The sequence below is a fragment of the Buteo buteo genome, chromosome 23, assembly GCF_964188355.1.
Source record: "Buteo buteo chromosome 23, bButBut1.hap1.1, whole genome shotgun sequence".
In the NCBI taxonomy this organism is placed as follows: domain Eukaryota; kingdom Metazoa; phylum Chordata; class Aves; order Accipitriformes; family Accipitridae; genus Buteo; species Buteo buteo.
The window spans coordinates 12,594,441-12,613,051 of record NC_134193.1 but is presented as its reverse complement, the minus strand read 5'-3'; the positions used below and the strand labels follow the sequence as shown (position 1 = coordinate 12,613,051).

The 18,611-nt window shown below is 42.0% G+C and overlaps 1 protein-coding gene across 3 annotated transcripts in view; it reads right to left on the bottom strand.

Moving 5' to 3' along the window:
- PNPLA7 (patatin like domain 7, lysophospholipase) overlaps positions 1–18,611 on the bottom strand; it is a 130,302-nt gene that overhangs the window by 10,662 nt on the left and 101,029 nt on the right. For all 3 annotated transcript variants that reach the window (XM_075055890.1, XM_075055892.1, XM_075055891.1), the window contains 6 exons: positions 14,554–14,670; positions 10,049–10,118; positions 7,868–7,984; positions 5,857–6,005; positions 4,513–4,665; positions 1,717–1,824 (listed from right to left, as the gene is read on the bottom strand). In XM_075055890.1, coding sequence (XP_074911991.1) covers positions 1,717–1,824; positions 4,513–4,665; positions 5,857–6,005; positions 7,868–7,984; positions 10,049–10,118; positions 14,554–14,670 — 714 coding nt within the window. The remainder of the gene's footprint in view (positions 1–1,716; positions 1,825–4,512; positions 4,666–5,856; positions 6,006–7,867; positions 7,985–10,048; positions 10,119–14,553; positions 14,671–18,611) is intronic.

Genomic DNA, 18,611 nt, shown 5'->3' with positions numbered 1-18,611 from the left:
TGGAGCCATTTCCATTTCGTCAAGTGACTCATGCCCTAACGGAGGCTCAGCTCTCTCCGGTGACAAATGGGGGTCTAGGACAATGAGCTCAGATGTGGGAGTCATCCACCCCTTGTTGATGGGCTAATGTCCATCCCTGCAAGTACTGCCCTTCCTCTCCCCTTGCTCACACCATCTCCCTCCTACTGAAAGTGCTCCACCACTGATCTCAGGAAGAGCTGCAAATCCTCAGTGTCATTTTTCACCTCTATTGACTTTCTTAGTGAGGCTCACTACAGTTTTAATACATTTTGGCAATCACTTAAAGTATTACTGCTCATTTCCCTATCTCTAAAAGACAATAAAGATGAATTACTGGGTAAAACATGAAGCCTTTTGTAACACTTGGGTTTTAAATCAGAGGAATTGAAAGGAGGGTAAGGATAATAAGCCAATATATTATAATATTGTACTCAAGTCCTCAAAAAGGTGGTGTTTCTTAAAAACAACTGAAACTTCCCTGCCAAGAAATTCAGTCAGCCCACCAACTCTAGAAGATGACCTCAATCCTTAAACTGTAAAACCAGAAGTGTTTTCGTCTACTTTTAAGTAGAAATCTTAACAGGCCTGTAACCACACAGCAACACTACGTAGCCTGTAGATTTATCGTAATCAGGCATTTATCAAACTGTACATTAACTGCTCAGATGTGCTGAAGTGGGCAGAACAAGGTATGTGAAACCCAGTACCTTGACAGCACCACATGCTTCTGAGGAGCCTTAACGATGGCTCTACAAAATGCCTGATTCATGTCCCGAGTGACGAGCACTGGGCAGCTTGCGGGAGAGCGCCACTGCCCTGGCAGAGCAGTTTCTGGTAGGAAGAACAATATTGAGGCACCACCTAAAGTTTGTGGTACAAGAATAAATGAAAAATAATTCTTAGAAGCTTATTCATTCCTACCCAGCATTACTCAGGGAGAAAGTCCACAGGTGTGTACAAGCAATGGGTACAAAAGCGGTCCATCTCCTGAAACCACAGACCATCCTCTCTCACAGGACCTGCTGGGGCACAGTCACACCCTCCACTCCAGTGTTCAGTGCAGAAGGCAGCTCAGCCAGCAGCATTTAGTGCCCTCAAGACTGCTGATGCACACGGTGAAGGAGACAAGAAAGATGGGCGTGTAAACACGTACACATCAGCTACAGGTCTCAAAATGCTGGCTACTGGTGAGCATCCTGCCTTCCTTTGAGGACTTCTGTGTTGTGAACAATTCCAGGTTACAAACACGGTATCAAGAACCTGTTAGAATGAAACAGCAACAGGAAAGCTACCCTACAGAGTGCTACAACAGTTCCCAGGGTTTCAGAGACCCCATTGTATTTGCTGAGGATATGGATGGATCTCTGCATGGGCACGCACCAGGTATCAGGGATGGACAGGCAGACATCGGAGCTTAGGCTCCAGCAGAGCACACTTTGGCCACACTTGTGTCTGATGATTCAAATGCAGGACCTCATTCATCCAGGCTATGGTTCAAGGAAAGACGCTTCTGAAAAACTGATCATACCTTTTCTTGCCTAAAATACAGTTTTAACTAATACCTGCATGCTCACAATAAGGACTTGAGGCAATCGATCGTTCTCCTTCATAACCCTGCCCAGTTTCTGAGCAGTATGCAAACTGGCGCGCATCAAGTAGTTCTTGCAGAATAGTGCATTTAAACCGAACACTTACATCAGTTTTGGATTTGCAGGTCTCTTGCCTGTCTCTTAGCATCTTGTCAAGGACCCCACTCCTGCACCAGACATTAAATACTGTTTTCCCATGCTGATATCCCACTTCCTGGAAAAAAGAGTCGGGGGAAAAAGTAATTAATAGCTAAAAAACCATTATGTCACATCTTTTGCAAATCAGTAGGAAATCCAGAGGTCTACCCCAAAGCCAGGATGTACTTTTGCTACCGTCCAGCCTTAGCTACGTAAGCTGTTCAGCCTAAGAATTAGGGGAACAATTAAGCAAACAAGGTGCTATTTTAAGTCATAACGGTAACTTGACCTTTGGCCCCACAGTACACAATGAAAAGTGCCACCTGACACAACTATTTTTATAGCAGTGGCTTCAAGCAGGCTGCTCACAGAATAGCGCCATATAAAGAGAAGCTTAGGACGCATATGTATACACCTTTCCAGTAGTGGCTCTTTCTTTGGAAGAAGGTATTAATTAATTTGTGTCTTTTCCCCCTTTGGCTCAAGTCTAGCTAAGAAAAGTTACCATAGGGCACCCATTTCCAAAATCTCTTGCAATGAGTTAAGCCAAATAGCATTGAACATGCAAGCGTCCATTTGCTGGAGCAGAAATGAGGGCACATGGACAACACCAAACCCACAAACTCCATGTTCCTCTGATTTAAAAGCATGAAGTAATTTGTGCTTGAAATAATAACATGGCACTGTGTCCTTTGCATGGAAACAACCAGAAAAAATAAAACAATTGCTCCAAGTCTTACTCTTTTTCTAACAAGACAGTAGAAATGGTGTTGAAAAATCAAATCGAAAGGACAGGGTAACAGGTGTCAGGAGTCCTGGATCCTATTTCCAGCTCTTGCGCTGGCAGCACGCACTAAACCTCAGGCTTGTGTGGCAACCCCAAGTGCTGGAAGCAGCCCTGGCTGAGCTGGTATTGTCTCTCTTTGGTTTTTGGACCAGGGTTCAAAGCACAGGGTGCACTCAGGCTGGAATTCACCTCTTGTAATCTATCATAGCTTCTCAGCCCAGGGTGGATGTGATTACTCAGGAGGAAAAGGGACCTGACAGATCTACAACTGGGTCAGATTGATTCAAAGTAGCTGCGAGAACCTGAGCTTTGGGAAATGACATGCAGCCAACTTACTGCTCTAAGCTGATACAGAAGAGGGGTTCTGACAAAAAGAGGGGATTTTTAGTCTTTTGAACGTGTGGAATGGTTATATGGTGCCCATTTCAGTTTTCTGGAAAATCCAGGTACATAGCTGAAATGAAAAACCCCACTACTTCATAGCCTATAATGATAAAGGAATGCCTAGATTGCCTTTTCCTTTAAGGTCAGCACAGTTTAAAGCTTCCCTGTGGACAGAAGTTAGTTAGCTATGCTGCAGGGAATGAAAATCCAGGAGGGTGCTGCCCAATCATACCTGCAGCGTCTCGTGCCAAGAACTTGCTCACAGAAAGTGACATCTTTGAGAAACTGAACTTTTCTCAAGTTTTATTCCACTGAGAAAAATTTGCCTGGTGTCTGTAGATCTCTTTAACGACACCAAATTAGACAGAGACAGAACAATGATTTGACAGCTTACTATCTGTTACTGTGATGAACTACTCAGACCCGTTCATCAAGGTTTTCAAAACGGCCAGGGCACTCCATCTAGCGAAGAATATTATTTACCAGCAAAGTCTTAGATCCACCATTGGCAGACAGCACTGTTGGCCCAGGAGCTACATTCCTGAGAAAATATTTATAATGGGGAAAACAGCTGGTGGCTTGGAATAGCTGCTGTTTGGTCTTAAGGACTCATTCAAATGTGAATCTGTAGGGCTTAATTACTGGTTTTGTTTAGCATTTATAAGACAGTATCAGAGAAATCAATCTGCAGCCTAATGAGTGTTGTAGGTTCTCACTACATCTATAAAGGAGATCAACTTAAAGAAAAATTTGGGGGGCTGGGGAGCAGTTTCCAGCCTGAAAGAACAAAGCTATGCAGAAACACCTGAACATGGAAGATGCTTGCATGGCTGAAGCGGGCAAAGAATGGAAAGAGACAGTAAAATAACTTCCTTGACAAGAGACAATGAGCCAAGCATTGCTATCATTACCTCAACCAACGCTGAATTATGTCACTAAGACAATACAAGTGCACATCTGGAGTCAGTTCTTCCCATGCTGGTTTCTGATACATAAACAAACAAAACTAAACCCCAGAGATGTGTAACCTGGTACTACCCTTTTTACAACGTCCTTCCACTGACATTGGTGCCATTTTCCTGATACTCTATCAGGTGCAGAGGAATTATGGATGATATGTTTTATTAATAGAAGTGTTGAAATGTTAACCGAGCCAGATATTTTAGCGTGTTGCCCTCCATTTCAGTGATTCATGGCCTCCCCTACAGACAGCTTCAAATCTTTCATGCAACAACAAGCTACATAATGAAGGGAGAGAAGTGACACCATTTGACAAACCCCAACTGCCTGAAGCAGCTCAGACACCCAAGAGTTTTTACCAAGCAGCTGAGCAAGAACTGCCATGAAACAGAGCGAGGCAACTGATCCCTTCACAGGTCATTATATAACAAAGATTACTAACTCAATTTCTGCTGTTAATCCAATCTCACAGGCATGATATCATTCCACAGCATTATTTAGCGTCAATTATTCACTCTGTGCCAGCTGACTTCTCTTACTCTCCAACATCTTAGGCACTAATTAGCACCACAAACCAGCAGATTTCTGCGGAACAGCAATACTGGGGAACTGCTTTCCTCAGGATGCACTTACACAGATTTCATCAAACTTCCCAAAGTCCAGGGTACCGTATCGGTCAATGGGCGGCCGGATATACTCGCAGTAATCGCTGTTCTTCACCATCTCCAGCTGCCGCACACAGCACACGTATGCAAGCCGCGTCTGGATCTCTGCCATATTCAGCACCTGCCAAGCAGGCCAGATACACCGATCATGATTAGTTCAGAAATTTAATTTCAGAATATGTTCTGTATTCACAATGGAGAAAAAGCAAGTTATCGATTTTTTTTTTTTTTTTTTTTTGTCAAGAGCACACAGAAGCCTGCTGAAGCCTTCACACATCAGCACCTTCATCTGTTTCGCAAGCAGCATGGACAGCTAGCCAAGGAGTCTCCATAATCAACAGCAGAAAGGGAATTGCCTTCCAACATATTTCTGCAGTTCAACGTTGAACTGAGTCTTTCATTCTGGGATATAGTGGTACCTTAAGAGACAGATCTGTGCTGAGGTGAGAGGGGCAGTGATCCTTCAAGGCAGAAATCAGTGATGTTCATAAGGGTCTTCCATTTTCCCCCACCAAACACTCCCAGTACATGCTGGGAGCAGCATGGTCAGCTCTGCCAAGGCACAGCAGGGCACTCCACAGCTGCCCCAACTCCAAACGGCCACCTCTCAGGGAGACCAGACCTTTTCAGGGAAGGGAGTTATCACAGAGGAAAACTTTAGATTACAGAGCAGTACCCAGAGTTTGTAGTATTTTTCCCAACTTCAGGAAGCACAAACAAGTTTTTTGCTTCCAATTCCAACACGGGAGTGTGTTAATTGTAGCTGGGAGGGAAGAACAAAAAACAGCATTCACTTGGGGGAACAGCTGCAGAGCCAGATAATTTAGGAAATACAGAAGAATAAGTAACAGAGTTGGCCTGACTGCATGCAACAAGAGAAAAAAATAAATTGTGCTCTGCAGCCCCATGTTTATCAGTGGTAGTAATGTTAGTTTCTGCCTAGTGCTAAAATCTCCCTAAATCAACAGTTCAGAGACATATAGGATAGAAACACAGAATTGGACAAAGTTACTACTTTTATCTGTAAAATTCATAAATTCTGACTTTATCAAAACTTAATACACCTCTAAAAAAACATTTCTTTGCTCTAACAATTCTACCACCCCCTTCCCAGACAGAGGCTCTACCCTCTCCCATGTCACTGCCTTTCCTTTGGTGTCAGGGCACTGCACAGCTGTATTCGTCCATGACTAAGAGCTCAAACCCAGGAAAGTTGATGGTCTGTTAACCAGGCTTGCTCCCTGAATGAACAAGGGAAGCTTCCTGCTCTGTGCATAAAAACAGCTGCCATTTTAATATAAGTCTACAATACCTTGACTTTCTCGGCCAGTGGATTCCACCTCTTCCAGAGCAGCCACCAGCCAGACAAGCAGTCGCCGTAGTTGGTGAGGTCTGTCTCATCCCGGCTCCCCACATCGATCGCAATCACCACCTTTGCACCCATGGACCTCGCAACATCAGCTGGTGGTAAAGAAGGTGTTATCAGTACCAGTGCTGCCAACCCCTAAGCTAAAGCTTACATATGTACTGCTAGGGAGTATATAACCTGACATTACACCCACCATGAGTGTGTCTGAACAGCCTCAGGTATAAGCACTTGCAGCAACTCCGCCAAGAGACCACGCTCCTCTCAGAGAGGCTCCTACCATACCTGCTCCATTTTAACAGAGAGATCCCAGTGTGCACCGACCGAGCCCCTGCGTAACCTCAGGGTGAGTTCCCATTGCTGAACTTCTGGTAAACATCGCTTATGGGGCATGTTTTGCCCTGGATCGGTAGGATGACCTGACTCTCTCTGAGGTCACACTGTCACCAGAAGCCATGTGAAGGCAGCAGCAAAACTATATGGCAGGGAGCAGGGGAGAGAAGATGAGACACAGAGCTCGAGGCCATAGTTACACCATATTAGGTATAATCTGAAAGAGCACATTAAACCCACATTAATTCTACCTCGTGCAGCAGTTCTCATGAGAACAAAAAATCTGGGGGACCTGTAGAGAGATCCTTAAAGAGAAGAGTCAGCAGTGTAGGGGTCAATTCTGCAGATAGAAGGTAATAAAGGAAAGGAGCAGCACAGAAACCAGACTGGGAATATTTCAGTCTAGGAAAAGCTTTGGGATCCAAGAAAAAGATTCATATTTGGAAGTGGGAAAGAAAGGAGGCAACATTTCCTACTTCAAGGTCAGTAAAAGGACTAGCTACAGCCTTTGGATACGGGTGAGGATTTAGGTTAGTGCCAAGGGAGGGAAGAGAAGGACAGGTACCTCACAGAATTAATTTATATTTCTTGCACACCCCCAGAGTCCAAGATAGTTGCAGTTTCCAGAATAGCTATGCGTAGGAAAACCACAGCTCTGAAAAGCCAATTTAGATGCTTAATTTAGACACTTATGTGCAGGTGGAAAAGGTGCTCTGGTTTACAATTCATACTTTGGCTTACAGACACAAACAGAGAATGTTAGATGCAGATTTTGGGGGTCTATTTTGTGTTATTTCCATTTCTGTTTTTTAGGCAAATACAGCCCTGATGCAAAAATATAGCCTGGGTCTGTCTGGAACATGTAAATGACTTAGGTTGCTCAGATGTGGAGTCTCTAACTTAGATTCCTTCCTCTTTATTTGTACACAATTATAGTCACAAAATGCAATGACACCACGCATCTCTGTTCTATCTTGGCTGCCCTCCTGAGCCACCCACCTTCCAGTGCTTTCTGACTACGATGACAACCCTGACACAAAACACATCCCAATCACACACAAGTGAATTCACATGCCCTGGACCCTTTTGGGTTCTGTCCTCAGAACACCCTGAACTCCACATCACTCTTTTGAACACCACATGATTCCACCTCTGCCAGGTGCTAGCAGCTAACCAAGACACCAATGCCTGTCAGCTGAACCCTTTGGGCTCTGGGTGACACCAGTGTGAACAACAAAGAGTTAATGCTGTTGCTTTCTCAGAATTATTTCGTATTCAACTGGTACTTTTTGAAAAGAAACTTGAAGATAGTTTAATTTCTGCTCTCTCATTTCAGTAAGCACTAAAATGAATTCAAAATTAGCTTGGAATTATATGTTCAGAATATGTCTATTAGGAAACACTTCCTAACAAAAAGTAGTCTTAATAAAGCCGTGATAAAGCAAACACCTAGGAAACTGAGAACAATGACTCCTGGTAAACATCACAAGATTAAAAGTGTCTGCAGTCTTTCTCCTTGTTTCTTTTTTTGGGAGAAAAAAAAAAAAAAAAGAGGACCAAGTTTTGCAGACCGTTTGATGGGCTGTGATCTGGTAACTTCTTCCCAACTGATCTGTGCACCTACCTGGAAGGTTGTTGATATAGCCTCCATCCATCAAGAGATGCCCATCCTTCGGGTCACAGAGAGGAGGCATATACCCAGAGAGAGACATGCTGGCACGGACATATCTCCACAGAGAGCCTGCAGGAGTGAGAGGGAGGGAATGGCAACAGTATTAATTACTGCCACAGAGGTGGGGCAGGCTTTTGCATTCATTAAAATAATCGGGACATAGAGGCTCTCCTGTGAATACTGTTAGAAAGTTATTAAAGCAGTTTATTATTTTCTATACCGTAATCCTGGCTGGGGCGGGGGGGAGGGGGAAGGCTATTCAGACACACTACCAGGCAAAGGCCTTAGAAACCACAGTTTTAAGCCCATGCCTCATATTTATTGCCTTCAAGGAAATTTCAGCATATGCCTGACTGCAGGGATCATCTTTAGTGCTTTGTTGAGCTTACACTGCTAAGGAAAGGAAAAGGCTTCTCCTGGGGACAAAGGCAGAAAGAATAAGCAGATGGAAGTGCAGCTAAAGCCATTATGTTCTACAGAGATCCACAAAACCCAGACTTTTAGCAGGAGCTGAACATGAAAAATATATGCTGTAGAAGCCCCAAAACTCTGTTTTCCCTGCTCTGTAATAAGCAAACATCTTCACGCTTGTAAAACCAGTGCAAGTGCATGGTGGCGATCTTATCTCTTAGGACATTTCTGTTAATAGTGCTGTGAGGAAGAAAGTTACAATCTTTTAAGCTGTTCGAAAGTTTAATCTAGTAGAAATTGATTGGATCTGTCTCCTGTAAAACATTCTGCTTTAAGGCTCTTATTTACTGATTTCTCTCTTAACATTTGCATCAGCTGAATTGGGAAGACACTGCATTTACAAAGAGGCCAAGAGTCTTGTCTGGGAAGCGAATCTTTAAAATATCAAAAATAAGTAAGACTTGCAGTGTTAGCTCACTTCTCAATAATTGACTACTTGGTGCTTCAAACAGCAACTCTTCAGCAAACTGAGAATTTTTTTCTTCTTTTCTTTTAAAAATATATAACAGTTCTGTTCCTAAATATAACCTAAGCACTCCTACTGTTTAGCACAGGTCAATGCTGGCAGATTTGGGTTTTATTATTAATAGTTTTAGTCGAGTTGGAAATTCCACCCAAGAAAAATGCTGATTTCTGTGTTACACCCCACAGATGAAGCCAAGATCGGAAATTGCAGCAGCTGGAAACTTCCTTCCCCTCCTTTCAGTGAATTCTGGAGACAACCATAACCATTCTCCAGCTGATTTCTATCCTTACATTAAACTTCCACAGGGACAAGTAGCTGGATGGACTGAGTTTCCTGACCTCAATTGGCTTAACCTGCTGCAGAACGGGAATAAAAACCCTCTAAGAAGGGTTTTGTATCCTTTTTCTGCTTGTTTTAGCTCCCTTGGTTGTCCTTGATCAACAAAGCCCCGATGTCAGTATAATTTAGCAGTTCTGTAACCCACGCCCTAACAGCAGGAATGGAGAGCCTTACCTGAGTGAGCCAGCTCAAAAGAAAAAACATCAGAGACATGGCAGCGAAGGCTTCAGCCACCCAAGGAAATATCTGGGGCACCTGGTAGGCTTGTACCATCTTCACTGAAGCCTGAGTCACTGCACCATTACCCCAAATAGACAAAAGCTAAAGCAAATGTCCCACAGGGCTGCCACCACGTCCTGACAGCAGAGCAGACACCTCAGATCTTTCTCCTCTGTTCAGTCAGTAAAGTACACCACAGTTTTCCATCAGAGAAATAAAGAGGACTGGACACAAGTAAGAAGCCAACCCAGCCTCTGCTTCAGGCACAGGAATCTCTTTATTGGGAAACCCGCTTCATTTATGGGGAATTTGTATCTTAAAATGTTTTGGTTGCATGAAGTCTGATTTATGGCTAAAACACCTGCACTTCATGAGATGTTTTAAGGAAACAGAATGGTGTCAATGGACCCATTTTCTCTCTAAACAGTAAATAGAGCACCTCATTTAATTTCTTCCCAACAGCTCTGTTCCCTGTTATCTGTGTACAACCACAGTTTGGTGCTCAGCAAATAACAAAGAGAGAAACAAAAGGAAAGACAAATTTAAAGGCAAGAAAAATTCCAGGAACAAGGGGTAACAATGAAGTCTCACGTCATTATTTAAGACCTGGTGGTGGAGAAGGCCACCTGCACACTCACCATCCGTGTGGACCCTCATTGCAGAGGCAGTGATGTCGGTTGTGATAGTGAAGTAAGGAATCCACAGATCCTGCAACAGAGGAGGTCCCAATTTTACTAAATCTGTAACCTTGCATTTAAACTAAAGCCCAACACAAACAAAAGCAACAACCTCTGTATCTTAACAGAGCTGCAGACACAAATGCCTGCATCGATGGAGAAAAACCTGTCAGCCCTGTGTTTAAGTTCATAAATTTGTTTCTTATGCAAACACTTCATTCAGAACCAAGGCAGACAAAAATCTTTATTTCCTTTTTTAACAGCAAGAAATACTTGTTCCAGAAGACTGTCCAGCATACAGAGCAGCACAGAAACCTCATCACTCAAACTAGAGTTCACCTTTCTGATATCTGTTCTTCTTTCAGATCAAGTGTGGCGGTTGATAACTCTCATCTAAAGAGATCCCTAGGCTGTTTATTGCTGGAGGACAATGTGAAGGGAAGGCTCACCTTTTATATATTCAGTTCTTTCGTCGGTCGCTAGATACCTGCTGCCTCCCCTGGAGATGTGGCACTAAGCTAGAAAGACCTTTGATCTCACCCAGTACAGCCATTCTTGCATTTCACCCAACTGTTTCTACTCAAGGTGGCGTTCACCCACTGCACAGAGCAAGTCTTCCATAATCATATTCACCATGGATGAGTATGCAACTCCTCAGTTCCCTCTAACCCCAACCTAAGACTAGCAGGCACCATCTCAGTTCCTGAGACACCACAGCCTAAGACAAATTGGGAAGAACATGAGTCATGACCTCTTGACTAAATGACATTCAATTTGTGCCTCGTGGTGATGAGGCTATGGGTCATTTCAGCAGGAGATGCAGAACAATGCTGCTGAGATCCAAAGCTGCCTAGAGTCAAAGAGAAGAACACAAAGTTTTGGAGCATTACCGACAGGAGCAAAAGATCCTGCAAGGTAGATCTTCAAGAAGAGCCCAGAAGTTGCTTGAGATATTGCAGTGTAAAATAGCAGTGAGCAGCGTGGTACATAAGAAGGAGGACAATATACAAAAAGAACAGCTGAGCTAAGTAAGTGCTTTACAAGTTTATTCAGTGGCGCTAGACCAAACCAACAAGCCTTGCTCCTGGCAGGGGAAGTTCTCATTTTTGTTTCAGCCATGTCTGTACTCACATCGCACTAGCTGGAAAAACTGAAAGGGAAGGTGATGTCCCAACTGCATAGGAGTTTTTTGGAGAGAGGATAGTTTTGGGAGGTCTCCATGGTGTCTAGTGAAAGCGTAGCCTGCAAAGGGCAAGAATGAGGACTTAGGAACTTATGCCCAGAGAACAACAGCTCTGTCAATCAGCAAAGCTGAATCAAGACTGAAGAGATAAATCTGCTTTCCCATCCAGCCAGCCTCTTTGCTTGTGGGACAAGGTGTCTGGGCCTTCTTTAGCATAGGTTTGATGTCCCTTAAACTCAAGCCAAACAAGGGTTTGGACTCCAGCTATCAAGTATGAGTGAGAAGCACTCCCCCCTCTGCTCAGTCTGTACTTCTAGTGTAAGTTTCTGTGCTGTTCAGTATGAAATTCTGAACTGCCAAGAAGGAGTTTTTTTCCTAGTGAGTTTAATCTCTTAAGCAGCTCTGCAAAGATGGTGGAATTGGGAAGGCTAACAGGCGCTGCACAAGTATTGCAACCCATCTGGTATAAATGCCATAGGAAGGCGGATGAATAAACTGTGACTACGAGAGTAATAGGGGTGCCTTTCCATGCTAAAGATATTCTGATGATTGCAGATCTCAGTGCGTCAACCACATTTTAAGCAAAAATAGGGGAATGGGGAAAGAAGCCTATCTGACACTTCCTTTCATTTTCATGCAAAACACATGCATGAAGGAAACTAAACCAAGATCCAATAATAAAGATAATAAAGCCTGCATTTCTCAGATATTGTTCCATTTATTTTGGAGACAGAGCATTATTCAAGTCTGAAACAGGACTTGATAACAAGTCTTTTCTGATTCCTCACACCTGAACCTCCAGCTGAGATGACTTGTAAGAGCATTTTGTGCTGCTGGCATGGGAGACAAAAATTCCAGAGCCTGGTGCTCTCTCAGAAGGATGGGTAATTTCAGAGGAAAATAAATGAATTTCTTGAGAAACATCTTTCAAGCATCCTGTCCTGGATTTCTGCATGCTTTCCTGGAAGAACTTGCACAGGCTGATCTCTTCTCGTGGAGCGCCTTTGGCTGACATCTGTAGCAGCAATCACGGGGGTTGCTGGTAACCAGGGCTACCCCACAAACAGCACTGCTGGGAATCAGGAGACACCTACGTTACAAGAGTTGTTAGAGAGCAAGTTTAAGAGAAAATGGAAACCTCCCTTACAATGTCAGAAATAGCAGTTCAACGTAAGTGCTTCTGCTCCCTGGCTCTGATGCAGAAGAGGGATGAGGGCACATGTGATAAGTGCAGGAGTGCCACCTCACAGCCACAGGTAGTAAAAAGGAGGATCTGGCCCAGTGCTTGCTGATTTTAAGCTTTTAGAGAGACACAAGGGCCATTACCCACCCCAGGCCCTCACGGAGGAAGTTCTCAGCTTCTGCTACAATCCCTGTGGATCCTCCCAGGAAGAAGCAGTTGTGGCCAGGCATCCAAACACAACATATGGTTGTAAGGCTATAATTAACTCTTGCTAATATGTATTTTCAGTTGGAAATCATTGCTATGCAGCCCCCTCCAAAAACACTTCCAACTACTGAGAAAAGATGGATGTTTGCAGTTTGGATGCTTCGAAATAATGCTTTAAGGAAACATTTGTTCAAGGCTTAATGCTTCTTAGTTCAGCTTCTGTTACTTTATAAGTTGCCCTCTACACTTAGGCAGCTTTCAATTTCCGTCTGTCTAGTGGCATGACTGGTTAACCTGCATTGATAACACGAATTGCAATGAAGGAGTAACTGCCTCTTTCCTTGCAGAGCTACACAACATTTCTCTTTATTTATCCGATGGAAGTCTTCCAACGTGAGGAAATTCTCAGGCACAGACTGAAAGACACTATGACACTCAGCATGTGCGCACAAAGATGATGCTGTTGCATGCCTCAGAACTGGATTTCTCTTGGACAAAACCTTCCTGTGAATGCAATGTTAGAACAGATCATACAATTACAGCTGTTAAAAATCATAAGGAAGGAATCTACTACATCTTAAAGGGAAGTACAATAAATTGACTGCTGAAATCAAAAGCAGAGATAGATAGAACAGCGGAAGCTGGGGCCACCTAATCTCAGAGGAGATTTTCTTCCATTTTGTCACTCATTCCTTCTCAAAGCTCTGCTCGGCATTATCCTACAGCCTCATGCTGCAAGGTACCATCCACAAGTCACACCAAGTTAACTAAGAGAAGACAGTGCTTTGCACCACCGAGAAGGTCTCAGTGCTTTGCATAAGGCAGCTCCTCGGCTACATCAAAGCAATTAGAGCGGAGCTTTTGGTCATTGGACAATCACATGTTTTCCTATCAGGCACTGCTGAAACCAAAGATAGGAGCTGGCATGCTTCAGGAAGGGATACGCATGATTAAAGAAATGAGAGTATGGCTGGTGCTGCCCAAATAATAAAACAAAAATAATTCCAGTCTGAGAAGGGACTTATCACTCTAAAACCTGTTTGTTTCCAGCACCATCCACTCTGCACAGCAAAATGCTATTTTAAGCCATGTGATGATTAATCACTTTTATACTTACATTTAAGTAGGGAATGTTTTAGATTATTTTTAATAAATGTATTTAAGGTATACATAGTGTTCATTTGCTACATAATGTTTTATCACAAGGATTCAAAACACAGGAATAATTTGGTTAAAACTGCAAATGAGGTAAGATTGCAAGACTACCCAAACACTCTGTAAGCATGACGATCTTGGAAGACAACCATTGATAATGTGCTTTATAAATTCCTACTGCTGAAGGACAGAGGATAGGTGGGAATCTGAATGTGGCTATCAGCTCAGGTAGACCATACAACATCTAGCAATTACAAAAAGGTCGCCATATGCAGAACAGGAAACAATACACTTTGACGTTACTGCAGTTTTCAATAGGCTGTTCATAAAAACTCCCTCTAGCTTCAAAAATAAAATTTAAAAAAGCCAAACCCATTGCTACCCTCTTCAAGACCTTCTTCTGCTATGCCCTAAGGGTCTCTTAGACCTGATTTGCAGAAAAATAATGATAAAAGTCTCAGCAGTTCTACTTCAGTAACGCAATTTTAACTTCTGCTCTCAGACGAGGGGATCCCTTTGTCAAACAGAACAGAAATAGCTACAAATAATCTACTCCTTGTGTTTTCTAAATCCACCAAAATGAAAGAATAGCTCCTTCTTATATTCATGTGACATTATGTTCACAGTTTTAACATGTTTTCCATCTCATATCTCATATTACCATGGAAGAAAGCTATTTCTACTACAACAGAATACAGCGGCATCATCTACCATACATAAAGTGAATAAGCAACCCACCTCTATCTGCTTATCTTTGAAGATGTTGTTGATGCTGTTGTTAAAAGCCGCTCCAGAAAACATAGATGTTATTGGATATGTCAAGTCTAGAATAGTCTTAAACACTGAGTTCATAACCTAAGGGGGGGGAAAAAAAGGCATTTCAAAGGTAAATATATGCAAGAAACCATATTAATCCATATTAATGTATGCAATTCAAGAGACGACATATTCCAGATTCTACAGCCAACACGTTGGAAGCATTGCTATTATAAGTACAAAAGTTGTCAAGGGGACAGAAATACAACTACAATCAGTAGCTCCTTGTATGGTGCCATAAATTTAAAATAAAAAGCAGCAAACTCTGTAGCCAGTTTGCAATAAGGCTATGGAAGAATGTACATTTGCATCATTTCCCTTCTACCCATAAATCAAAACATCCCTCTAAAGCAGTGTGCACGGGCACATCTATGTCTTCGTACATCTCTTCTCATTTGTGGATCACACCTAATTTTTCTTCCAGTCTTAAATCTTTTATCTGCCTCAGTGTAAGCACTTACAAAACCATGTATGTGATTCTCTGGGACTGCAACAAGGTTAAGTCAGTCACACGTTAAAGAGCTTTAAACACACTTTCTATGTATCAGTGTCCATGATTTCTCATTCCCAAAGTGAGTTGTGCTCTTCACCTGCTGCTTGGTAGTCAGCATTTAGATACTACTGCGGGCACTCACATAAGCTAGATAAACCAAATCACATTAGGTTTCTTAAAGCACTATAGATACCTATTGTATTACATAACAGCAGCAGGCACTGTCAAATGTGTCTCTTCTAAACACACATATACTGTAATTAAGCTTCCATGGATTCTTTTTTTTTTCCCCCCTTTCAAGTGCATTACATTTGTGCACTAACCTACAAGACAAAATGACAAAAATACCTAAACTATATGACATAATGGCCACTGCATTTGTCCCAAACCCACGCTATTAGTCTCAAATCCTAATAAATCCTAACAAAATTCAATGCCTAATATATTACATCATACTTGGTTAAAATGCAATAGAAGACCAAAAAGCCCAATTAACTCATTTGCAATTAAATAGGATTTCACTGGATGAGATATTTCTATTAGATGAAATATCTTCTCTCTTTGTGTTCTCTATAATTTAACAAACAACTTAACAGACAATAAGACATTGTACCCAGTCAGAGACCTATAGCACGAAACAGCCTCTAAACCTGCAGTCTATTAAAAGATCTGCGATTGACATCTGGCCTTTGCTTTCCTTTAGCAATTATTTAAAGAAGAGCAGGATTAGCCTACATTGTCATGTCCAGCTGCTTTTAAATATATATTACGTATCTGCCCAGAGAATGCATGTCCAAGTATTAAAAAAAAAAAAGAAAAAAAAAAAGAAAAAAGATCCTTAAAAACAAGTATATAAACAGGAAACATGGTAGAATGTAAAAGCTTAGCACAAAACCAATTATGAACCTGTCACCTTCACTCAGGTCTTCATTTTGGATTCTGATGGGGCGACGACAGTGTGCCAACCTAACTATAGACACGCTACCCACAGCTTCAGAGTTAAATGGAATTAGTTTTGTACTTAAAATAGGGATTTGGTCTTTGACGTTACTTAGAATGATTAAATCAGGGAAAGAGGCATTTACAAAAAGTCCTTTATTTAATACTGAAGAAAAATCTCTCCAGCTCAGCACCAAACATCAGGCTATCCTTGTGGCAAGTGATCTTTAGAACGCTGAGCCTCTACATTTTCCCCGCAATTAATGCTTGCAGTAATCTCGTACATGAACAAAATACTTCTAATTAACAGTTATTTATTAATATTCTCATTTCTCATAACTGGAAGATGCCCTTTTAGCTGACGCTCATGGCCAACAGCCTCCCTCAGCCTTCCAAACTTAGCTGCTACCACCTACCATTCCCAAGATAAATGAAGTTAAAGATCACCCTTTGGAAAGGCAGCCAGAGCCTTCTGACTTCTGCTCCTCTTCATACTTCTCTACTAACCAGCAGCACAAGGGCCAACACCAGTGCCTCCAAGAATGATACAGCTTCGGTTCCCTACAGTACAGTCATGGAAGTGCATCCTTAAGGCATCTCTACCAGTTCTCTTCGGAGTGAGCAGGTATTTTGCAATCCTTCATTAACTTCTCATGAACTTTCATTTCTACAGCTCTGCTGCAAGATGAGCTTTCTTTTTAAAAAGACCTTCAATCCTAAAATTATTTTTAAAAGTTACCCTGTGGCATAAGGCAACTTCAACAAGGAAGGGACAAGGTTCTTCTCACAGAGCAGAAGAACAAGAGCAAATGCACATGATGATGGACAAAAAGAAACCTGAATTGTAATCTCTGGCTATTTTGTTCTTTGATGCAGAATGGTGGTAAAATGGTGTCAAAAACCAGGACAATCCCAGGATTTTTCAATGTTCCTGAGTATAAAAAATAAGCAAGGGTATGGGAAAACTTACTGCAAGAACAAAAATTTAAAACAGCAGAACAGATTAAATATTTTTTAAACTAATAGAGATAGCATCCAAAATTTCTTTTAGTACCTTTTCAGTGTTTCATAGAAGTTTCAGTGAAACAAGCAAAGGAATTCACAAAAAAAAAAATGTTAAAGGCGAAATAAAAAAAATAACTTAGGCCAACAGTTTCAGATAAAGAGCACTACAGGGATATATTTATCCTGAAGGCAGGAATTACAGATAATGGAAGTTCAGATTTAAAGGTAAACTATTAAGAAATCTAAGAGTTGAAGAAAATTGAAATTAACTCATCTAAGAAACTGTAGCCATCTCAGAGTCTGGTAAAGGAGAGAAGCAAGGTAAGTAAATATATGTTTAAAACCAGATTCAGATGTCCTGATCCTGTAACATTAACATGCATTTGCATGATCATTAGTTGACGTGATCGCTACAGGGTAGAAATAGGATGGTTTGGTGTCTTAACAGGACATTTCAAAGCAATAGGCATGTTTGTGTTTTGCACGCAACCTTTTATCTGAATCTCCCAAATTATAATCCTTGATTTAGGGTAATTTCAACACCCCAAATAACACGATTGAAATGATAAATATGAACCATCAGGCCTTATCGCTACATGAAAATAAATTTTTCCTGTACCTCTTGATGTAACAAATTTTTAAGATTTAACAAAACCACAGCCAGTATTTTTGTCTTCTGTTGTTAGTAATGTCAAATACTGAATTCCATCTGAAAGGCAACAAGAGGGAACAGTTCAGCTGGCTTACAAGGGAAAAGCAATCTGCCCTGGTTTAATTTTTGCAAGCAGACAAGCCTAGTGAATAAAACCTTCCAAACTGGTTGATAAAGTTTTAAAGATGCAATTAAAAAGCACCAAACCACAGCAGAATATGGCTTGGCAGGCCAATGCTGTCCTCGAGCACCAGCAGGCTGGAGGACACCCAAAGCAGGTTCTCTGCTGCAGCTCATCAACCCAATTTAAGAGACAATATGTGCACATTCATTAATATGCATCTGTAATGAACCTCTTACTTATTTAGGATTCGCTTTGCACTTTAAAGCTGCTTTAGCTCGTATTACCTTTTGCTGTGCTTGAACCAGTGCTAAGTCACAGAAACCAAGACTACCTTCACCTGGGGGACTGGTATCAGTTTATTTTGTTGATCTCCCCTGGTCAGGAGGTATCTTTCCTATAATATCCTGCCTGCTCTTCATGCCAATCTAATTTGGCAACATTTGCCCACTCAGCTCAGATTTTGTGTTTGTTTGCGGGGATCTGTCCTTGTAGCTGTTGTTATACAGGAAGATCTGGCATACAAACAAAATAAAATAGTGTAGGATGCAAAGTGATTTATGAAACACTGCACCTACTTATGATGCTTTCCCTCTGAAGGACCATTTGTGGTCCCCATGGCATGGGCATCACACCTTTCCCCACTAACCCTTCTGCTGAGCCAGGCCAGGGCAGTTGCACGCTGCCACCATGCTCCTCTGCTGTGCTCCGAAGCCATCGTTAAGCTGCATCTGGTTCCACACGGGCTACGGGTGCAGGCATCACCTCGT